General features: G+C 54.4%; 8 protein-coding genes across 8 annotated transcripts; 2 read left to right on the forward strand and 6 right to left on the reverse strand.

The window, feature by feature from the left end:
• Positions 1 to 1,207: 1,207 nt before the first annotated feature.
• PHACADRAFT_172114 (uncharacterized protein) lies at positions 1,208 to 4,127 on the reverse strand. The gene is made up of 11 exons (XM_007394186.1): positions 3,916 to 4,127; positions 3,656 to 3,860; positions 3,565 to 3,590; positions 3,404 to 3,502; positions 3,240 to 3,351; positions 3,045 to 3,190; positions 2,847 to 2,986; positions 2,500 to 2,798; positions 2,273 to 2,450; positions 2,099 to 2,218; positions 1,208 to 2,036 (listed from the first exon to the last, which is right to left on the reverse strand). The coding sequence occupies exons 1-11, from the start codon at positions 4,051 to 4,053 to the stop codon at positions 1,544 to 1,546; spliced, it is 1,956 nt and encodes a 651-aa protein (XP_007394248.1). The 5' UTR covers positions 4,054 to 4,127; the 3' UTR covers positions 1,208 to 1,543.
• A 134-nt stretch (positions 4,128 to 4,261) lies between these two features.
• PHACADRAFT_118067 (uncharacterized protein) lies at positions 4,262 to 5,351 on the reverse strand. The gene is made up of 8 exons (XM_007394187.1): positions 5,325 to 5,351; positions 5,216 to 5,271; positions 5,137 to 5,162; positions 5,021 to 5,086; positions 4,847 to 4,967; positions 4,588 to 4,797; positions 4,488 to 4,528; positions 4,262 to 4,432 (listed from the first exon to the last, which is right to left on the reverse strand). The coding sequence occupies exons 1-8, from the start codon at positions 5,325 to 5,327 to the stop codon at positions 4,305 to 4,307; spliced, it is 651 nt and encodes a 216-aa protein (XP_007394249.1). The 5' UTR covers positions 5,328 to 5,351; the 3' UTR covers positions 4,262 to 4,304.
• An 851-nt stretch (positions 5,352 to 6,202) lies between these two features.
• PHACADRAFT_92920 (uncharacterized protein) lies at positions 6,203 to 7,060 on the forward strand (the record flags this gene model as incomplete). The annotated part of the gene is made up of 1 exon (XM_007394188.1): positions 6,203 to 7,060. One exon carries the CDS (start codon positions 6,203 to 6,205, stop codon positions 7,058 to 7,060), a length of 858 nt encoding a protein of 285 aa, XP_007394250.1.
• A 4,022-nt stretch (positions 7,061 to 11,082) lies between these two features.
• PHACADRAFT_253492 (uncharacterized protein) lies at positions 11,083 to 12,494 on the reverse strand. Its single transcript, XM_007394189.1, has one exon. It carries the CDS (start codon positions 12,450 to 12,452, stop codon positions 11,457 to 11,459), a length of 996 nt encoding a protein of 331 aa, XP_007394251.1. The 5' UTR covers positions 12,453 to 12,494; the 3' UTR covers positions 11,083 to 11,456.
• A 674-nt stretch (positions 12,495 to 13,168) lies between these two features.
• PHACADRAFT_253494 (uncharacterized protein) lies at positions 13,169 to 14,401 on the reverse strand (the record flags this gene model as incomplete). The annotated part of the gene is made up of 2 exons (XM_007394190.1): positions 13,576 to 14,401; positions 13,169 to 13,524 (listed from the first exon to the last, which is right to left on the reverse strand). Coding segments are annotated over exons 1-2 (988 nt in total), but the record flags the coding sequence as incomplete, so codon positions are not given.
• A 1,994-nt stretch (positions 14,402 to 16,395) lies between these two features.
• On the reverse strand, positions 16,396 to 17,857 carry PHACADRAFT_253495 (uncharacterized protein). Its single transcript, XM_007394191.1, has one exon. It carries the CDS (start codon positions 17,847 to 17,849, stop codon positions 16,713 to 16,715), a length of 1,137 nt encoding a protein of 378 aa, XP_007394253.1. The 5' UTR covers positions 17,850 to 17,857; the 3' UTR covers positions 16,396 to 16,712.
• Positions 17,858 to 18,513: 656 nt separating this feature from the next.
• Positions 18,514 to 20,072, reverse strand: PHACADRAFT_253496 (uncharacterized protein). Its single transcript, XM_007394192.1, has one exon. The coding sequence runs from the start codon at positions 19,493 to 19,495 to the stop codon at positions 18,698 to 18,700; it is 798 nt and encodes a 265-aa protein (XP_007394254.1). The 5' UTR covers positions 19,496 to 20,072; the 3' UTR covers positions 18,514 to 18,697.
• Positions 20,073 to 20,672: 600 nt separating this feature from the next.
• PHACADRAFT_92417 (uncharacterized protein) lies at positions 20,673 to 21,602 on the forward strand (the record flags this gene model as incomplete). The annotated part of the gene is made up of 1 exon (XM_007394193.1): positions 20,673 to 21,602. A coding segment is annotated over one exon (930 nt), but the record flags the coding sequence as incomplete, so codon positions are not given.
• Positions 21,603 to 22,004: the final 402 nt, after the last annotated feature.

The raw sequence follows: 22,004 nt of genomic DNA on the forward strand, positions 1-22,004 counted from the left end.
AAGCACGTAGCGGACTTGCCTTCATGTGCAGTATAGTTTTTCTTCCATTCTTCTTTCTCCGCACACACTATTTGTTCTCATCCGACCAAGTATCGAGTGCTGTGAACTGTACCTGTCACATAGACTGCTGCTTATTTAACTCCCTAGTACTTACACGAGCTATATCCAACTGGGACGGCCGCTCTCTGGCTGCAGTGTTCTTGCTAGTGACTCTTACTGGCGACCGGCCGGTCTCCAGCCGCCGACTATGGGCTGGGCCGAGCGTCTGAGCTAACGCTCGTGGGAGTATCGGGAAGCACTTGCAGACCACTAACACTTGGTATTGTTCTGTAGTTCGTGCCTACGGGCACTACTTATGTCGTTATTAGAATTCGGCAAACCATATACATAAATGCTATCTATAACCTTGCGAACTTCGAAAGCCACCCGATGCCAGCAAGATAAGATCGAAGCTGAACTTGTGCGCGACGGTCACGGTATCTGCAGATTGCCTCTTTTGGAATGTCCCTCATGCCTCTGCACGCAACTCCATCCTCTCTACCAAGCACACGCCTCCGATATCCCGTACGCTTCAAGGCCCGACATCTGTGCATGGATTGTAGTCACTCTGAATGTCCGGAGAAGGCAGTCAGCTTGTCTACAAGACGTCTGAAATCGTTGTCTGAAGAACCGTCAAAATCACACCACAATGATACACCCACCTAGGCACCACAAGTCTAGCTTGTCCCCCCGAAAGTGTACGTACAGTCTTCCGCATCATAACCTCTTGTTTTCTGGTGTTTTCATATTTTCTAGTATTTTGTCATTATTGCAGAGTGTGCCATCTTTCTATAGATACCCATTTTCCATGCCAGAGAAGACATCGTCATCTTGGTGAAACTAAGAATGTTCGACGGTCTGCTGTGCACCTCAAAATGAACGCATGAGGACTTAAAAGGGCTCGACTCGCTATAAAAGGTGCTCTGGGAGTGAGAGATGCTGTGGAGGTAATGATATGCGGTGGCCATAACCCTGCCTTGCCCACGCTGTTAGAACAAATATATAATCCTCACCAGAGGCATTGATCCACACAGCCATCACCCTCCTCTTCTGCCATTGAAGTCGCCCAAATTCGCGGGGTGAGTGTTAAGCCAGGTTGCAACTTGGGAGGCGGTCCCGCAAGAGCCGTACGGAGCGATGCTTATTTCCTCACTGGTGGTCCGCTAGTGGTCCGCTTCCTGGTCTTCCTGGTCTAGTCTGTTATACCCCTGGTACGGTGACGACCGAAAATAATGCATCGAACTATGTAAACCGCGCAGTGTCTGGACAAATCATTGAAGCTTACACGAGGCACAGAACCAACAATCATCAGTGTATGTCCTTTTGTCCAGTATGCAGAATTTACAGGTATCTCGAGAGGAAATAGAACGAGCTCAAAGAGAAACAATTACATAGACCGTAATGGACCTCCGCTCTATCCATAATGTACGTCCATCCCACCAATCGCTATATTAACCAGTGCCACAAAACTCCAGCGCAAGCGCCCTTCTTGAAGCGTGCATAATCAGCTCATAGCGGGCGCAGACGTGGTCGCAGGCCCCGGCGAGGACCGTCCTGAATCGGTCGTGCCATTCTTCCCTGCGGCCTTCTCTGCAACCTGGTCCGCAAGCTTGTCAAGCTCCACGTCAGCAACAGGAGTCTTGCTATCGTAGACTTCCTTGATGAGTGACATGGTACTCTCCAAGCTTCTCCGGCGGGTACTGGGGCTGGTCATAGTCGTACCGAGACTGGCCTGGCGGCCGTGTCCGCGGCGGAAGGGTGAGGGCACAGACGATATTGGGGATGTCGGGGATACCGGCGACCCAGCTGCCGCTGGAGAAGCAAGCTCAGTGCCCGTCGCGATCTTCTCCAACGCCTCGGCGACACCATTGGCAGGAACCGGAGCGGTCGGTACAGCCTCTGGCGTGGCGGGCTGCGACATAAGCGCCTTGCCTTCTTCTGAGCTTGCGTCGTAGAGTTCCGGAGGGAGACGTTCGTTCTCAATATCGGACTTGCGACTGAGGATGAGAGACATGATCAGAAGGCGTGCTACATGCATGCAAGTGGATAAGAAACTGACGCGTCTTCGAATCCGGAGATGGCATCCTTGATGCCCTCCGCGCCAAGCGCAAGGGTGCCGTACGGAAGCTTGCCGGACCCCGACACGCTCTTGAGCTCGGAAACCTTTTCAGACTCCTCACTAAAATGCAAGCTTGATCAGCACAACTCAACATTTAGAACGCCGTCAACATACCGAAGTAAGGCAAATACGCGAGACATCCTCCCAACAGCCAAGATCTTGTTCTTGATGACCTTTCTGCGCTCGGCCGAGTCTTCGGAGGGCGCTGGTGATACAAGTGCTTCTTCGTCTGAACTCTCCTCAAGCTCCTCTTTCGTACAGCAGTTGAGCATGGCAAGGAGCATATCGGTGACTACAGAGGATTGAGTATTTAGTATTTAGAAACAGCGGCAGTTACTCACTCTTTTCGCCGACGAAAGGCAGACTCCACGTGAAAGCATCCATAAAGTTGGGCAGCCAGTATGGATGTGGTGTGCAATTGAATTGCCGGATATTCAATACGTTGTGCTCATACTTCAAGATCGCGGCCTTGTTGTTGTACACGTCGAGGTAGTTGGGAGCGGAGAACAGAGTCATGACGGAAGGAAAGCCAGTTGTCCGCGTCTTGCGGTACATGCGATAGCCAGCGTCTTGGGCTTCGTGTGCTCGGATGATAGACAAGAGCTTATTTCGCTCCAGGAACTGGCATGCAGCTTGGTACCTGACGACATAATGAGGAAGAAAGCTTTATATAACACGGACTACGCACGTGAAGAAGTATGAGCAACCGCGGACGTGATTATGCACGAAGCTATCCGACGTCTTCTCTTGGCCGAAATCTTCAACTGGATCTGACCACAGCATATCGCACATCAACCCTTGAGTCGGAGGCTCGCGGAATCGGTCGATCTAAACACACCAGGTCAGCGGAAAATGAGCGGAAAATGGCATGATGCCAGCGACGCACGTTACGGATATCGTCAAGTGTATGGAGCTCAGGGGACAGACCGCCGTGGATGCAGAAAAACTGCTTGTTCATGATAGCGGCAAGAGGAAGAGCGCAGAACGACTGCATGCAGGCATCGTAGATTCGCTCGGAGTACTTGCGCTTGCCTGCCATGCATATTCAGCAGAGGATTTGACATACAATTATAAGACTCACATTCGAGCTTGAATGTAAAATAATCGGTCAAGTGTCTGCATTCGTGGTTTCCTCGAAGCAGGAAGAGGGTATCGGGGTACCACATTTTGAGTGTCCACAGGTAGAGAACACACTGATTAGGCCATCAGCAGGATGCCCGATTACAATGACGCACACAGACTCGCCTCAATACTGAAGTACCCTCGATCAACGTAGTCACCCAGGAAGAGATATCTAGTGTTCGCTGGGCTACCGCCAAGTTCGAACAGCTTCATCAAGTCGTACTAAAGGGGAGGTACGAGGTCAACGTCATCGTCGGAGATCGTGTCAACTATGCACAACGCACATATTGACCATGGATATCACCGCAGACTGTTAATGATAATAGCTATGAGAACACAATATTCGGCATGGTATCTTGAAAGCAAAGAACACACCAGTCACGGGGGCATCAACGTAGAGTAGATTAGGCTCCGCCTTCAGCAACTCTGTAGTCTTCTCCAGGATGTACATTGCGTGTTCCTCGCTGATACGGCCCTCGCGGTAGAAGTGATTCTTCAAGAAAGTATGGTCTGGTTTTGTCGGGTCCTCACGAGAGAAAAACTGCTCATCGGTGGGTTCAGTCATAGCGGGTGCTTGTACCTAGCAATGGCAACGTGTGAGAAAATCACGCCAACGAGTGAAGGACCACTTGCACCTCTTTCACTACACGTTCCTGTGTCGAGATCGTGAAGCCATTCTCGAGCTGGTGCTGCGTGAAGTCGATCTCCGGAATGGTCTCCTTGCGTTTGATTTCTCCAATCGCCTTCTCAATATGTTTTTGTGTGGCACTCATGCTTGCGTCCTAGATCGGAGAAAGCGGAGAGAAAGGACGAAGATGAGGCGTAGTGAAGGACGGAGCGAAGCAGAAGTGCCCAGTCGCATCGCACACGCGCAATTGCGCGGGGTTTCAATTGTCCTCCTTATCGTGATTCAAAGCGTTGTTACCTTGATCAAAAGCGCTTCAGCCCGGAGCTGATACAGCTTACAGGTGAACTACGCGACAACAAATAATAAGTAACACATCTATTGTTTTAGTAAGTACTGCTATGAGCCGAAGTATGCGGGCAGAACATGTTTTGCAACGTTGAAGCCAAGAAGTGATACTACGTAGGCCGCGAACAGCGGCAATAAGGGCGCCAGCAACAATTCAGAGCGGATAAGGAACGGTAAAGCTGTATGACGTCGCTGTGAGACTTCCGCCGACGAGAACGAATACGTCCGCCTTACCGTTTAGTCCTAGATAGATACCATAGATATATTGCGCAAAGCTGAAGATAGAGATGAGTTCTACTAAGGGAGACTGGCACGAAGTGTCAAAAGAACTTACGCGGCAAGATAGAGCGTATTGGATATGAACAAACATATCCAGGGGGTTTTGAGGATAATGGGTACCAAGAATAGCTGTGCCAAGTAGAGGGTCAGGTAGAATGGGAAGAACGCATTCGTGTGGACGTCGAAAGCGTAGGCCCACTCTACTTGCGAATCTGACGGAGTAGCGTGCGACGGAGGGGAAACTAGTACTCGATTCGAGAAGAACCTGGCCAAACATTCAGACAGAGGCAAGTGTGCGTACTTGGGAAGCTTACCACAGGGATGTGGCGACAACAATTCCGACGAGAAGGTAGTCCCGGAAGATCATGAGAACTGCGAGCTGAATGGCTTGCAGGGCTCCATACGAGTACACGACTGACCATGCAATTGCGGAAACTTGTCCTGTGTGTTAGTGGAGTATGCAGGTGACACATGCAATAGCTTCATACCTATTAGGCAGGCAGCAATAAGGAGAAGTATAGCAGGGTCGTCCCGTGCCCACGTATTCTTGGTTTCTGCGCACGCCCTTCAGTAAAAATCCCCGTGTGGAAGCTCGGCCACCTACGTTTGTGAAAATATACGTTACGATAACTGAGCTTGAAGCGTTAGCGATGATCATGAATAGTTCAGGGATATATGCTTACACTCTCTTCGGCGCAAGACACAAATACGTGAGCTGCCATGCGGCTAGCTCGAAGTCCTACTTTCTAATCATCGTACATGGCAGGCAAAATCTCTCCTGGTACGACATACCATTTGGTGGAACCTTAGCAATCGCCTGAATATTACAGGCACACGACTGGACCATCCTGCAGAGGATGAACGAGGGAAACTGCCAGCGGAGCCGTTCGACTGAGGCGTAGGGGACGCCAGCGGAAGTATTGACATTTCTGCAAGGACCTTAGGTCGCCGTAGAAGAAACTTTTGACTGGAAGGCAGATTGAATGCTCAAAGGCAACAGTAGGTCACGAGTAATTCATGTGGTGTCTCCACGGTCGCTGACAACGTCCGGGTCGTTGTGTATGGGTCGCGCGGTGCTGGTGGAGCGGCCATCAATCGGGGCCCAAATAATAAGCGCCTAAATGCCTAGTATTGGTGCGGAGCTTTAAAATATGCAGGACCCAACTTTCTCGCTGAACGTCCGAATGTTCCCATTTGGATCACACCTACCACGACACTCACCATCGCTCTCGCTGACCCCGATGGAGGAAGACTCTGAGATCCTGGACTGGGGGAACGAGGATGATGAAGCTCAGGCAGCGGAGTCTCACCGCTCTGTTTTGCCGCAGAACGGCCAAGACGACGCCGAGGATGCTGTTTCGCTCGGCGGCGACGAAGACGATGAAATCTACCCATACAAGACTGTCCAACCGGAGGATCCTTTCATGACCCAACAGAGCACGCCGCGGAGCTCGCACGCTCTTCCACTACCGACGAACGCCAGGCGTGAGGGGCAACATGATAGCTCTGGTACATCTCAGAATACCTCCTCTCGACAGTCTGACTCCTCTCAGCTCCGTCGATCTCAATCTACGGGACATATGACTCATGCACTACCACCCAAGCCTGTTATCGCCCCTCCGCCGTTCATACCTTCAACATCCACGCAGACAAGCACCATCGCAAGCGCTATGGTTCCTCGAGAGAGGCGTTCGAATGGGCATCCCAAACCATCGTCTGGTTCTCATGACCGTGATGGCGGTCTGCCGCCTGACTGGGAGGAAAGGTATCCTAGAAACGGTGGCGGGGAGCCGTATTACTACAATTTCAAGACTCACGAGTCGACCTGGGTTCGACCGCGCATTGCAGACTCTGGCCCTTCGTCTCCTGCTAAAGAGCGAGGACAAGACATCCGCAGTGGCGTAGATCGTTCTCCACGTCGCGGGACTGTCGACGGCGACGTTCATGAGCTTAGGAACGAGGATAAAAAACACGTTTCTCCTGGAGTCCCTCTTAGGTTCGAGGACCGCCACTATCGCCCTGATGGTCTAGCTTTGGCGAACAGTTCAAGTACCTCAAACAACAAGCAAGATTCTTACGCTAGGCCTGCGGGCCTACCGCCGCGACCATCTTCACCGCGGACAGTGGATAAGAGACGCGGTCCACGTTCGATCACACCGCCACCAGCGCGCCGTGATGCGCGCACCTCAGAACTCGCCGCTCGCTCTCGTAGGGATATACCCCCGCTCGTAGAACGCGATCTATCCACCCGAGAGCGACGAAGCCCCGTGCAAGATAGAGAATGGGATCGGTCTCGTAACGTGGTCACTCTCGAAGACCGTGGACGAGGCTATTCCGCTGAGCTGGGCACACCACGAGGCCGCCGATTACGCGACGATCCGCCGTCAGAGCATGTGCGTTCTGACCAAGGTGCTCGTGATGCATACAATCCGAAGTCGGCTCCCAGTACGTTGTCCGCCTCCTACCTCTCAGCGATCCATCGTATCCCGGCGTGCCTGCTCCTCCTGAGGTGGATACTGTGTTCATGAATATCTCGAGAAGCCTCGGGAGTAGAGCCGTGCTATACACCCCCTTCTCTTCCTTGCTCGACTGGCCCGTCATCATGGATCCCTTTTACTTTCAATGTGTCCATGCGTGATCCGTGTTCTAAATGTACCCCTCTTTGTCCTTTCGTCTAGGGCCCCGGTCGTCGCCCCCACACGTTCACGAACAATCGCCTCCTCGACGACACTCGGAACAGGATGTCTACGACCAGGAACATGCCCGAATTCGTGCTGATCGTCCAGCTTCGCCACCATCTCATAGATCACGCGCCAATGATCCCTACGGCTTAGTTGACAACATACCTCAAAGACGAACGCGCGACTACGACCCAGAGTATGAGAGCGATATGAAGCGCCGGCGCGTGGAGGATGACTCATACAGACGACGATCTTCTCCTGATAGACTGTCTACCATATCACCTGTAGTCGACAGGGCTTCATTCCAGACTCCTCTCGTCGAACCTCCGAGTACGTGCATCTTTCACACCTGCATACGCATCATTCACCGACCATGTCTATCTTCTTGGAATTTCCCCGCGTACAGCCTCTAGGAAACGAGTGCCTCTTCCACCCCAGAGTGACAGGTTCCGTGAAGTGGCCAAGGGAAGATCAGTGGCTGAGCCGCCATCGCAAGCACCATCGCAGGTGGCATCGCAAGCGCCGTCGCTCCCTCCACTGAGAGCCATGGACAGCTACTCTAGCCCGCGAGGCGTGGCTAGTCATCCTGATGTACCTTCTGCGCCTCGAAGTCGCATTTTTGCGCAGCCAGGTCGAGAGCAAGACCTTGACCGTCGCGATAATGGTCGGCCACGTTTTGACGATCTGCTCACTCGTCAAGATGAGCACCACCATGACGCGATGGATGTTGACTACGCGCCGCATGTATCCAGAGGTGGACAGTCTCGTGGCGAAATACCTCCGTCTCGCCCTCGTGGTTCTGACCGACCTAACCTGGATATGCAAAGCGGTGTCCCTCCAAAAGGACCGCGCGCCATGTCCACGAGCCATGGGTCGTTCTCGCAGACGCCGCCTTCCATGTCGCCTGTACTTCCTTCCAACCCAATTCGTGTGCCGGAGCCTGTGGTGCCAACAGGAAGGATGGCCCGTGCGCCCCCGCCTCACATGAAAACAGACGCTGCTCTTGCGTCCAGAGGGCCGGCGCCTCCCTCGGCGCCTCGAGGCTACGGTGATTATCCTGACAGTAGACGGCATGGAAGGTCCCAAGACTTCGTTGAGCCGAGGCACCGGGTGCGTATGCTCAACAGAGTTACGAATCCCGGACATTAATTTTGGATATAAAGGATCCACCCTCTCGTTCTAGCCGACGCGAAGAAGGCGCGCCTGTGAGCTCAGCGGGACTAAACTTATCTGGGCTGAACATCGTACCGATCAGCCAAAAGCGCACGAACGCTCCAAACTCTGCGGCCGTCGAGCAACCTCTCAGACTTCCGGCAGTAGTACCGGATAGAGTGCCTCCTCAGTATACCACGGAAGCTTTTAGAGCAGTGAGTTTTCGCTTTCGTTATTGCCGCCTTACATTTTGTTAATAACGACGGCTAGCCTCCGACGAGAGTAGCTTATGTACCTGACGCAGACCCTGCCTACGATGATCGTCTGACACCTTACGACAAGCACGGCCGACCGTCTGTGTCAGGGGGAGGAAATGTATGTGGTGCACCTTAGCTTGCTAAAGGGTTGGCTAACGTTGGAGCTTAGCCCACTCCCCCCTCGTCGTCTCCCCAGTTCAGCATGCCACCGCCAAATTCTCTTCCTCCACGTCCTCGTGACGAGCCTGGTGGGCAAGGGCCTAGGTCCGGGCGTCAGGTACGTTAGATGCGAGTCCTCGTTGTCCCTGCTAAACGTCCCCGTTATAGCCGCGACCTGTACCGGATACCTCGACAGCGCTACTTCCAGACGAGCCTCGTATCTGGTTGACTCGTGCAGAGTCTCAGTCACTTTCGCGGAGTTCGGCCAGGGAAGCGTTGCCCAACAGAGGCCATCGTGGATATGATGGTATTCGCGACGATACCGTATCAAGATACGAGGTCCAGCGCGATTATCAAGCGCTGCCGCCTCCGGGAAGTGTTTACGACGACGTTCGGCCTCGGCGCAGCCGCGCTGTGGAACCCGTATCACCCCCACGCGCCAGGAGCTCGAATAGCTCTGATGATATGTGGATGACAGACCGAGCCGCAAGCTTGGATGGGCGATCTAGTCATGATAGTCGCATGTCTCAGTACGACCCTCCACCCGACGCTCGTAGACCTCCTCCAAGGGGACGTGATGATCGAGGCGCTCCTTACAACGACGACGGCTCCGCTACAGGACGGAACTGGAGTCGCGGACCCAGAGACGACGGTGACATCTCATGGGACCAATCGATGGAGAATCCTGTGGACCGCCACTATCCCGTACATCCTGATCGCGTTCATATTATTGGCTCACAACTTCCACCGCCCCATAAGCCTTTGCCTTATGAGAGACGGACGACTACGAGCTACTCTGGTCGAGGGCGTATCGAGGACGCTCCGTACATCGCAGAGAACGCAGCTGGGAAAGACGTCGAGTTGCAAAGACCTCCCGTGCGTCGTGGGCCGTCGTTGCTGGACCGTCTGAACCTGAGCGATTCTCCGCCTGAGGCTCCTCTCCCCCTACCAACATTGCGAGAAAGGGTGGAGTCCCCCGCGAAACGCACCCTTCCGGAGGTCGTCGGACTTCCACCACGTCCTTCCGCTGAGACTACGTACGTCGCCGAGATGGATGCGCTGGATGCAAGCAGGGGGAGGGGAAGGAGGCGTAGGACAAAAACGAGACGAGAGCCCTTCGAGTAAGTAGAATTGTTCTGAGTCCTTAATAACCTTGGCATCGCAAGATTCTCCTACCAAGCCAAATCGACGACAAGACGCTCTCGTTGTTTGACCCGACATCAAGCTACTCGTTCTCGGACGTGGCAGCACGAAATTCGAATAAATGTTGTTTCCTTTCGACGCATCGTTTGCAATCATATCCTCATTACATACCCACACACTGCCCAACTTCGTTCTGCTCCCCCACTGCCTAGAGGCTCGACACCTGCACACGTATCAAGCTGCATGGTCGTGCCTGCGAGGCACGAGGTGGGATAGCTGCCAAATCACCGTCACCCGATCGGTACTCAGTGGATGCCCTCCTTCACCGTCTTCGCCTTTCAAAGGCCATGCTTGTGTTTGCACATGACCCTGTCCTACCGACGCCTGAACACCTTGGAACTTCCACATGCCCATAGTCTCTTCCGCGGATTAGACGCCTCGGGCGTCTAGTCCGGCTACATGCCTCGTTCGGCCTCCTGGTAGTCTATCCAGGCAAGGCACGCAGCTTACTACAAATCGAGTACCTAATATTTGGCAGCGGAGACTGACGACATACCACTGAGAGATGTGACTTACCCTCTGTTACCGCTTGCACCGGACAACACCACCTCCCGTCAAGTCCGCAGGTTTTCGGTTTTAATGAGATGCACAGATCGATCTTCGCGTTGCTTCAAGACGTACACCAGACGACGCTGCGCTTTTCCTTTCCAAATGTACTGTATTCCACGCTGAATACCTCCGCTTGTGGCGTCTATCTCCCATCTCGCTGATTCTCTACGTGTTTGGCGCTTCGCTATTGTGTCGCCCTCATGAGGAATTTGATCCACGATCTCTTCGACAAACACGGCTCAGTGCATCATATACGATGGAAGTTGTCGCCTCTGTTGCCTCACTTCGAACGGCCTTAACGCGGGGTGCCCGGTTTGTCGTCGCTCTACTCCACAAATTCAGGATGTGGTGGGAATCAAGGGTGGTCTGCTTCACGTCCAGATCAGATCTACTAACCAGCTCGACGCACAGTGCGAGGCTGAGACGTGCAGCTTCGCTCTGATGGATGCGGCTGAGCTCTCACTACGCTGACTCAGCCACATGCACCAGAACGAAGGGTGTACAAGATGTAGTCGTGCTCAAATTGACACTTCGTACAGAACCTGGTTTGTATGGTCAGGAACAGCTAGATTCTGGTATACTAATTACATGGCGTGAAGAATGAGTCTCCGAACGATCTACAAGTACATACGGTAAGACACTAGGAACTATATTTGAAATCAGATGCATCCGACGAGTCTACGCGATGTGAGGATGCTCTCCTCTCTCGGTCTAGCACCGGTATTGAATACTCCTGCATAGCAAATACCTCGCCCTTAGTACCGGCCAACCCTGCCTCGACATCCCTGTCCTTGTCTAACCGGCGCTTGGGGCGCGTCTCAGATAGCCCAGAGAATAACCTGCGGCATAGCTTAAGCACTGGGCCTTCATCGACGTCGACCTCAACAATGTCTGTGGAGACTAATCAGTGTCGCGCTATAGTACTATTCTGTAGACTTACCTGGTGCTGGTGCGTCACTTGGTATCTGCTGATCTCTCGTAATCAGACCCATGTTTATGGCCCATTCTTTGTTAGGATGGTCCACTAGCAACGCTTCCACCATCTTTAATCGCCTAGGGTAGCGCGTTGAATCGCCGACTTCGACCGTTCGGCCGAACATGTGCAAGGTCTTGGTCGCGGCGTTGACCAGCCCGAGCACACCAACGGAGAAGAGCAAGAGCAAGGCTACGAGCAAGCTCCCGACAGTGGAAGCGTTGCCTGCCAGCGCGGCAGCGCCGTACACCAGCAGCGTGCCGAAGCTGACGACGAAGCTCTGCGGTTTCTCGGTCTCTGTGAGCCACTGCCCTGCCGTGACGACTTTGATGTCGTTGATGCGACCTCTCATGCGCACCCAGCGATCCTGGCTGAGGAGGATGAGTAGGTCACCATCTTCGTCTCCCTTCTCCTTCGCCCCCTTGAACCCGTTCTTGTCCAGCCGCAGCTTGATGACGATCACGTTCAGGAGACGTGCGAGCACCAACATGCCGAGGATACCCAGGGCCCACCAGTCGCGGATCTTGCCGAGCAGCGCGATGACCACAAAGTTTGCCGCAATGGACACGAAGAAGAGTAGGGTGGCGAGCCGCTCGGTGCGCCAGAGCACGCCAAACAAGCCCGCGAGGCCCATGTGCTCTTCCGTCGAGACGTTGACGGTGGTCAGGTGTCCAGGCCTGCCGACGCGCTGCAGGTAGCTGACGGTCGCCTGGTTTTCGATGCGGAAGACGTAGCCGTTGTGCATCGCGCCTGTGGTCGGGTACTCTCCTCCATTGAGCTCCGTTGCTTTCTGCTGACAGTGAATGCCAGGTGCGAGGTAGAGAACGTCGAGGAAGGATGCTCCGCCGATGAGCGCCGTCCGACGTGCGATGGTGTCGAGGTCTGCGAGGGCGACTAGGCCCGCAGCGTCGAGCGAGATGCCTCCGATAGCGAATTGAGTAAACATGAAGTGACCAGCCGACGTGTGGCTCGCCTTAGAATGCGGGCGGGGCATTCTCTCAGGAACAAGGCCCTGACACAAACCGTTCTATTATATGTCAAGCCTGGGGGGAGCGCTGATATAGGGATCACGCGCTGTCATGCTGGTTTCTCCACGAAGATCTGCGCAGTACTGTTCGAGATAGCATCCCCGGAGGCGCCTCTTGCCGATGCCTGTAGAATGGAAGTTAGCTCAGATTGCAGCTCGTGCTGCCACGGCTTTGCACTAGTTTCTTTGACACCGATGATAAGTTGCAGGGCAGAATGGCGGACACCAAGAGCAACCGATCTTACGACGCGAGGCTGGGGCCCACATCCACAGCTGCTTAGGACTAGGCGAAAGTATGTTTCCTCCTCGTACTTCGCTAAGCAGACTTTAACCTTCATCTTACCTAACACCCGTGGTTCGCGTGAGACCGTGCTGACTTTGTTAAGTCTCAGACCCGTTCGTGCGCCGCTTGAGTGCTCACAACGTCACTCCCGCCGCCCGTCTTGGTTCGTGCTCGCCAATGCACCCTCGCCGTTCTGTCTTCTCGGTCTCTGAATCTCGTGTGTCGTCGCTTCAGCGGTCATGTATAACACTGCACTATTAATAGTACCGTGCATGGCCATAACATCTCCGGGGTTCTGCAGATATCGTGCGACCAACCATAAGAAGTTGCAGCCGGAAGTTATTTGTCCCAGTATGGATTGCGATTATAGCTAGAATGAAGTACTAGGGTATCAAATAGATAGCTACCCACGCAGATATATGCGGAGTGGTATAGATACAGTACACGGTACTCGACAGTCGGTGCAGATGAGAACAAACAGTTTCCGTGGAAAGAATTACACTATATCTCTGGGCAACTCCGCTACATCAGTCGCGCTCGAGGTTGCGCTCTTACCACTGCCAGACAGCCCTAGCTCTAAGTTGCTCCCGTTGTTGATACCTAGATCTGTGCCCCCGGGAGGCAACTCGGGTGCTCCACTCGATGGAATCGGGAGTCTACTATGAGAACCACGGTGGACAAGTGTCATATCTTGCGTTCCCGTAGAAGCTAGCAGTTTGGGTAAGTGGTCATGTACCTGTATGTCCTCGGTACACTTACCGCGCCTTACTTCGTCATTGAGCACTGATTGAGTAATCAGGCCCATATTCAACGCCCACTCTTCCCTGTCGGTCACCTGGATCATGTCCTTGACCATGTCGAGCCTGCAGCCGTACTTCTTGGGGCCTTCCGAGACGGCAACGACACGATCGAACATGTGCAGCGTACGCGTCGCGGCGTTCGCCAGCCCAAGGACGCCGGCACAGAACAGGAGTAGAAGGGCCAGGAGCAAGCTGCCGACAGTGGTAGTGTTCCCCGCCAGTGCCGCAGAGCCATACACCAGCAGAGTCGCGAAACTCACGGCGAAGCTCTCCACGGTCTCTGGCTCTCTCAACCACTGCCCGGCAGTGACCTCCTTGATGTCGTCAACCCCTCCCCGCATACGCACCCAGCGATCCTGGCTGAGGACAATCAACAGATCGCCTTGGGTGTCGCCCTCCTTCTTGCCCTTGAACCCGTCCTTGTCCTGCCGAAGCCTGATGACACACACGTTGAGCACGCGTGCGCCCATCAGCATGCCCAGGACCCCCAGCGCCCACCAGTCGCGGATAACGCCTAGCAGAACGATGACCGTGATGGTCGCGGCGACGCCGATGAGAAAGAGAACAGAGGCCCAGAACTCGGAGCGGAAGAGCTCTCCGAAGAAGCCAAAAGGGGAAGCCATCTTGATTTCTGTCGAGACGTGGACGGTCGTGAGGTGGCCTGGTTTCCCGACGCTCTGGAGAAAGCTGACGGTAGCCGGGTTCTCGATGCGGAAGACCCAGCCACCAGGGCTGTGCATCGCGCCCGTCTGAGGGTACTCTCCGCCATTAATCTCGGAGGCATCTTGCTGGCAGTGGATGCCGGGCGCAAGATAGAGGATGTCGAGGAGGTGCGCGCTCCCGATGAGGGCCGTCCGTCGTGCGATCGTCTTGAGGTCAGCGAGAGCGATCAGTCCAGCGGCATCGAGGCGGAGGCTTCCGAGAGGTCCCTTATGAAACATCTGCGAGGAACGTCAGAGGCATTGCAGACGATGGCCGCGAGCTCGTACCTGTCGCTGTGCGCGAAAGGATGGAGATCCTCCTCTGCTGCCGTGCAGGCACTAAAATAGTTCATATCTGGACTTGGTGGCATCAGCGCGAATTCCACATGCTCTCACGGGCGTCGAGGACCCTAGGGAGGCATGGCGCGCTACGCGCGGAAAACGTCTGGCATTGGGCCCTCCATGCGTTTAGGGCCTTCTATGCATCTCTTCTTCGGCAACGGATATCCCGCAGCGGAACTTGTGCGTCCAATTGCGGGCCTGGCCTGACATGAAGCCGTTCACGAGGCCGACATGAACGCGAGTGGACAGGCCCAGCATTGGTCAGTTGCGGGCCCATTGGAATCGGTGACTTTCGCTGGCGGGCGGCGGCAGCGGAATGGAATGAGCGCGGTCTAATACGAAGTCGACTCGTCTTTAAGCTTTATGGCGGGACCGTATGGCGGGCCGCGGCCCATTTGTATAAAAAATAGCGCCGGGACGGAAATCTAGACCCCGCCTTAACGAACGCTATTTACTGGTACTTACCACCGTAACAAATGGCTCAACTCCGCTTTGATGTGATCACTCCACCGTAAAGACCACTTCATAACGTCACGTTACTACTTCGCATCGAAGGTCTCCTGACGCTAAGGACCCGGTAGACCCCGTACCGCTGCTCGCAGCACCTGAAAGCTTGGCGGGTGGATAGATGTCTTGAATGCTGGGATAAGAAACTTCATTTCAGCTCAGGCTGGCATTTGTCATAGGTTCGATAGCCTTCTGCTGCCTTAAGAGGAGGGGGGAAAGGTTCCCCTCGCGAAGCACTATCCGATGATCTCGGGATGGTTTCAGCAAAACGCTGCTAGCGAGAAATGTGCGCGGTGGATGCGGCTAGAGCACGATGTGGCGAAGCTTCGGATGGTTACAGCGACGGTAAGACCACATCTTGGGACAGCACCATCACATGCGCTCCTTGGCACACGCCACTTCCTGCCCTTGCACATCATGTCAGGCCTATCGCCACCGATTTCCTGCATATAATACATCTATATCTATGTGCCATCAAAAATCAGATTCCTCCGGTGATTGTAGCATAGGTGGGGGAGCAGAAAGCCTCGAAAATTGTCGAGCGCGCCAGTTTGAGTAATGCTGAGACCGTCGCCGGAGTCGCACAATGGGCTAAAAATCCACGTAAATATTCAGTAACGCTCAAGTTTATGCTTCACATGCGTATAGTGCCCAAATGTGTCGAGCTAGAATACATCGGACATGATGCTACCGAGCTGACCGCGGCGTGACTGTCGCACCGGCCCCTCCCATCTTATTTGTCCAAGGAAGGCGCGAGGCATCTCGACCTGGGTTTTCTCTCGGGAACGTCGCCCTGCCGTTATGGGTACTTCAAAAATTGAGCGCGCCCCAGGCCAAGCCATGACTCATGAGACGAGCCGCTGTGAACAAGACACCGGCACTCTGAGCTGAGATCGGGTATGAAAAGGACTTACCGCCATCTGAGTACCAATAGTGCATCATCTGCCAAAGCAGGAGGATCAAATAATAACTAAAGACAGTAAGTACGGACAAAATATGAGACCATGTTGGGGGCAGGTGAGGAACCGTGGTCGCGTCTTGGTTGCATCGAGCTCACGGTCTTGTCCGTCGTCGAGGTCGGCGAGATGGCACTCTCGCTGTGCTATCTCCTCGGTTTCTGAACCTCGCTTTGAGGGACACGTGCAGTATCGCACTATTGATAGTAGCATGCGTGTCCGTATCTTCGGGGTTCTGTAGTCACTGTGCGATGGCATGCAGAGCGACCACCCGCAAGAAAGTTGCAGCCAGGGGGCAGTTGTCCTAATTTCAATACTGCGGATCATATAACTTGTGTACCAGTAGTTAAACAAACAGATAGCAGAGCGGTATAGATACAGTACAAAGTATTCGACACTTGGTTAGAAAATAAACATATATGGAGAAAGAAGAAACTATACTATACCCGATGAAGGCAAATCCGCTACCTCGATTGTGCTTATGGTACGCTCACTGTTAGGACGAGCAGACAGCCCTTGCTCCAGGTTGCACCCGTTATTGAGACCCAGCTGTATGCCTCCGGGAGGTAACTCAGGCTCTACCGCACTGTTCAGTGGAAGCGCGGGATTGCTGCGGGAACCACGATTGACGAGCGTGGCCATGTCTTGTGCTCCTGTTGGCGTTTGTATTGGCGTCGCTTCCGAATCTGAAAGCTGCAGTAAGTGACGTGTGGATACGTATCGTTGTTACACCTACCGCGCTCAATCGCCTTCTTCAGATCGGCAACTTCCGGCTCGGTGATCATGGACATACGCAAAGCCCACTCCGTATGTCGGGTCTCCTGGATCATGTCCTTGACCATAGTGAGCCTGCGCTCATACCGTAGAGGTTCGTCTTCGACGGTGACCATACGACCGAACATGTGAAGTGAATGCGTCGCGGCGTTCGCCAGTCCAAGGATACCGGCGGAGAACAGAAGAAGGCAGGCCAAGAGGAGACTGCCGGCGGTGGTGGTGTTCCCTGCCAGTGCCGCAGAGCAGTACACCAGCAGAGTCGCGAAACTCACAGCGAAGCTCTCTAGGGTCTCAGGCTCTCGCAGCCACTGCCCGGCCGTCACCTCCTTGATGTCGTCCACTCCTCCTCGCATGCGCACCCAGCGATCCTGGCTGAGGATGACCAGCAAATCGCCTTCAACATTGCCTTCCTTCGAGCCCTTGAACCCATGCTTGTCCTGCCGTAGCTTAATAACACACACGTTCAGTACGCGCGCGCCCATCAGCATGCCCAGCACGCCTAGCGCCCACCAATCGCGGAAAACGGTGACGAGGAGGACGATGACCACGACGCTCGTGACGACACCGATAAGAAAGAGGATAGAGGCCCAGAATTCGGTGCGAAGCAGCTCTCCGAAGAGGCCGAGAGTTCCCTCCTTGGTCTCTTTCGAGACGCGAACGGTCGTAAGATGGCCTGATTTCCCGACGCCCTGGAGGAAACTGACGGTAGCCGGGTTCTCGACGCGGAAGACCCAGCCACCGGCGCTGTGCATCGCGCCCGTGAGAGGATACTCTCCGCCGTTGATCTCTGAGGCATCTTGCTGGCAGTGTATGCCGGGTGAGAGGTAGAGAACGTCGAGGAAGGATGCGCTCCCGATGAGGGCCGTCCGCCGTGCGATCGTCTTAAGGTCAGCGAGAGCGATCAGTCCAGCGGCATCGAGGCGAATGCCCGAGATGGTCGGTCTGTGGAACATCTGCAGAGGATCGTCAGAGACACCGCAAACGACGGTGGCGAGCTCATACCTGTCTTCGTGTGCGAAAGGATGAACATCTTCCTCTGCCGCCACGCAGGCACTAATATAATTCATATCTGGACTTGATGGAATCAATGCAAATTCTACACGCCCTCAGGGCCGTGCAGCTGCGGCACGCCGCCGAGTTAACCGGTGCGGTCGAGAACCCTGAGAAGGCGCGGAAAGCGTCTGGCATTGGAGCACACCCAAGGCCTTCCATGCGTTCAGGCCTTCCATGCATCTCTTTTCTGACAACGAACGTCCCGCTGTGCACAACGTTCATCCTGGTAGCGGAACCTGTTCGTTCAATTGTAGGCTTGGCTTGACACGGGGCTGTTCGCGAGACCGACATGGACGTGAGAGGTCCAGTATTGGTCAGCTGCGGATTCGTTGGGATTAGTGACTTTCGCGAGAATTGAATGAGCAGCCGCGACCTCCACCCAAGCCTCAAAATTTAGAGCATAGAAAAGCCCTCAGAGCCTAGGCAATGATGGCCTCCACTGCAGTGTAGCTGGGGTTGTTGGGGATCCCTGCTGCGAGATCTCAGATGTGCCTCAATAGGCGCTGCACAGATCCGGGAAGTTAGAAGCGCTCAAGCTAGCTTCAAGTCCCGCGATCTTCCATTCAAGGACAAGGTTTATTAGACTGAACTCTCGAGATGCAGATTTTAATTATGCACTTAAACACCACGACGGCTGCACATAACAATACCTGGTGGAGACGGCAACAGAGACGACCGATAAAGCCTGAATTTATAACCGTACTCAACCTGAACCATCCGGTGCTTGTTAAGCCATCACAACGAGGCCTCACAGCTCGACATAGGCCGGAGCGAGACTCGACTGGAAAGTTTGATCAGCCGTGGACCCTTTCCGCTTACCAAGCACTAGTCCCAGTCTGACCGCCCACCCTTCTTCGTTGCCGTGCTCAGCAATCAATTCCTCCGCCATGTCCTTCCTGCGTACATACCCCTTCGCCGGGCCCTCCTGCCCCAAAACGCAACTGAACATGCGAAGATGTCTTGCGGTCGCGTTGGCGCGCCCGACAAGGCCGAGCGACAGCACTAGCATGCCAGCCAGGAGCATGCTGCCGGTGGGGGATCCGTTGAACGCGAGAACGACGGACACGTGTGTCAGCACTGTAGCAAAGTTTACAGCACAGCACTCCGCGGCGTTCATGTCTCGCAGCCACGGCCCTGCCGTCACGGCTGTGAGGTCGCGGACAGCCCCTTGCATGCGCACCCAGCGGTCCTGCGATAGAAGCACGATAATATCGTCACCGCCGACGTCCTTCGCGTCCTTTGTATCCTTCTGATCCCACAGGACGCGCCGCTTGAGGACGAAGATGTTCAGAAGACGAGCCAGTATGAGAGCACCGATCGCTGAAAGGGCCCACCAGTCCTCCATCCCCGCCGACAACGCGACCGCAGCAATGGTGAGCGAGGCACTGTATCGCGACGCCTGTAGATCAATGGGTGCGGAGGGTGTGGCGGAAGACAGAGGGGAAACGCGGACTCTCGTGAGGTGGCCCGTCTCGCTGATTCTCTGCAAGAAGGCGACGGTCGCCTGGTTCTCTATGCGGAAAATCCTAGGTTCTCCGGGCGCCATCGCACTGGCGATAGGATATTCGCCATTGTTGAGCTCTGCGGCATCTTGCTGAGTATGGATGCCTGGAGTAAGTACAAGGGCGTCGAAGTACGATGCACCTCCTGTGAGAGCAGTTCGATACGCAGTGGTCTTGACGTCGATCGTCGCGATGAGACCGGCTGCGTGGAGCGGGTTTCGTGCACTAGGGGCCCATCGTAAGCGTCCCACCTTCAGTATGCTTCGTAGCACATACCTGCTAGTGAATACCCTGTCTGTCGCTGCACAAATGGGGAAATCAGTGCGATTTATGCTGTTCCATCCCTCTGGGAGATCTAGTTGCCGTTTAGTTGTTGTTGGAATAGGTAGAGCTGCTGAGGATCGCTACCTGTGTAAATGGATCCAGCGGAAAAATTGTACATTGGGGAAGCAGGAAGAAAGGGGATAGGTACTGCCTTCTGGCAGAGCCTGTCTGTCGTGAGCTTGTTGTAGTTGAAGCGTGAGTAAGCATGCATGATCCGTGTCCCAGCCTCATGTTTTCACCGCGAAACCTTAGTGGTTTCATGGCATCGAGCCCTCTGGATAAGAGCTCTGCAGAAAACGTTGTATGAGCGCAAGCCAGCACCGAGCTGAGAGCTCCGGATCACCACTAATATGATGCCATCACATATCCTGAAATGGCAAGATTGAGATAATGCCAGACGCAACCGCTGGCTGCTCCTCAGACTCCTCTTAAGCCAAAGCCGCCTATGCGACCTCTAGACAGAACACGAGAACGAAACACGAGAACATGGAATTCTCCAAGCTTCATGATGCTTCCGTGGGAAGGATTCCAGGAAGAGGAGATCGCCGATGGCTAGAACACGTCTGCGCGGCGAGGTTGAGTTACGCCAACCACGATGACCACGAGGTGACATCGAAGTTTTTTCTGCGGTTTTCCTGTGCTGCTAGGTTTTGATTACTTGCCCACCGTCAATCGCTTCTTGAGATTGCTGTCCATCCCACCAGCCCGCGAACCTGTTTAAAACCGATCTCCTCCGGGTCCGCAGATCGTCTATTCGTTTGGTCCCGCCTCAGACACGCTGTAACGGTGTAACTAGACATCGCACCGTAAAATTTTTCACAGACTTCTATTAACTACCAACTGGCCCTCGATGTTAAGGTGCAACGCTTCTAGTGCTCACCATGAAATCTGGTGCTAATGCTTCTTTCTGTTCTGAACAGGATCCACAATCCATTTTGTGCGGCCGGGATTCTGGCCGCGATGAACTTCAAAGCTATTGCACGTCGGGCTATGTTCACCGGAAGCGCGTCCTATCTCGACATCTTCATCCTCGCACCTGGCATCCATGTACAACAGATGGCTTCCGAAATCAATGTTGGCGAGCATCCCAGAGCCTGCGATATGTCTTCCGGCTACGTCTTTCTCATTCAAAATCCGGCAACCATCAGCTTCCTACTACGCATTAGCAAGACAGGATTCCTAACGAAGGTCCATGTATCCCCTCCCCTCCCCCATCGCACTACCTTCGGTGCAGATTCATTCGATCTCGTGCTCTACATCGGCTGCGCATCCCTCACCATCGGCACCATCGGCATACTGGCTGCAATTGCAGACTGGTGGGCTCTCACTGCTGTCTTCGCCCTTATGGCTGCACGGCTGCTCAACATCATTGTCGTCAAACGGCGGGCTGTGCTGGGGTGGAAGGGCGCCTTCGAGAGTGGCGATGCCGACCTCTTCGTCATCCTCTCCCGCGATCGCTGGGTTCGGATTCAAGGAGCTATGAACGACGTCAAGAATGTAACCGCTGGGAGCTGGTTGCAGAAGATGAGCGACGAAGAGAGCTGTGCGACGGTCGTAGCCACTCTTTTTGTGTACCTCTCCACCATCCTCGCGTTCAACGCGTCCATTTTCGGCAGCCTCCTCCTGGTGGCCATGATTATCTCTGCCCTCGGCCTTCTAGGCCTAGCAAACACCATGACGAGAGACCTCCACATGTTTCGTCATGTCGTCCGCGTGGCTGAAGAGCCTAAGATACGCCCCGGATCGCGGTTCGACGTTGTGCAGCAGCTTGTTCTGGAATGTGCGAGCGACACGTGGGCCATTGCGTTGGGCCTAGTCCCACCGCGTCCTCAGCCGGGCCTGCTTAATTCTTCCCTTTCAACCACGTCTCTTCGTGACCGCGGGCCACACTTGCGCGAACGGCACTTCGTCCTAGGCGACAGGACTCTCCGATGTGATATTGCGCCGTGGGAGCATGAGAATCGCAAAAACCTCCCCAACACACCCATTGGCCTGCCTTCCTGCGTCGAAGCACGAATGCACAAGGAGGATATCGCCGAGCGTCGCACCATGCTGTGGGGGACAGTCATGATGGCGAAACACGGGAACGTCACCAACGATACGCTATTCACGCTGCACGCGCCAGGTCGCTCGTTTACTCTGGAACCTGACGGGCCCGGCCCCTGCGAAGTTCCATTACAGAGTTTTCACACTGGTCCCAATGCTATTCCTGACGCTTTGGCGGATATC

The sequence above is a fragment of the Phanerochaete carnosa genome (genome assembly GCF_000300595.1).
Source record: "Phanerochaete carnosa HHB-10118-sp unplaced genomic scaffold PHACAscaffold_4, whole genome shotgun sequence".
NCBI classification, from domain to species: Eukaryota; Fungi; Basidiomycota; class Agaricomycetes; order Polyporales; family Phanerochaetaceae; genus Phanerochaete; species Phanerochaete carnosa.

What these genes read in the sequence shown, in the direction of transcription:
- PHACADRAFT_172114 (XM_007394186.1), bottom strand. Translation starts at nt 4,053, where the DNA reads ATGAGTGCCACACAAAAACATATTGAGAAGGCGATTGGAGAAATCAAA. An exon ending in CGTTGATGCCCCCGTGACTG is followed by an intron (nt 3,591 to 3,655) that starts GTGTGTTCTTTG and finishes TATCATTAACAG; the next exon opens with TCTGCGGTGATATCCATGGT. An exon ending in GTGATATCCATGGTCAATAT is followed by an intron (nt 3,503 to 3,564) that starts GTGCGTTGTGCA and finishes CCTCCCCTTTAG; the next exon opens with TACGACTTGATGAAGCTGTT.
- PHACADRAFT_118067 (XM_007394187.1), bottom strand. An exon ending in TAACGTATATTTTCACAAAC is followed by an intron (nt 5,087 to 5,136) that starts GTAGGTGGCCGA and finishes GGGCGTGCGCAG; the next exon opens with AAACCAAGAATACGTGGGCA. An exon ending in TATCTATCTAGGACTAAACG is followed by an intron (nt 4,433 to 4,487) that starts GTAAGGCGGACG and finishes GACGTCATACAG; the next exon opens with CTTTACCGTTCCTTATCCGC.
- PHACADRAFT_253492 (XM_007394189.1), bottom strand. Translation starts at nt 12,452, where the DNA reads ATGTTTACTCAATTCGCTATCGGAGGCATCTCGCTCGACGCTGCGGGC.
- PHACADRAFT_253495 (XM_007394191.1), bottom strand. Translation starts at nt 17,849, where the DNA reads ATGTTCCACAGACCGACCATCTCGGGCATTCGCCTCGATGCCGCTGGA.
- PHACADRAFT_253496 (XM_007394192.1), bottom strand. Translation starts at nt 19,495, where the DNA reads ATGGCGCCCGGAGAACCTAGGATTTTCCGCATAGAGAACCAGGCGACC.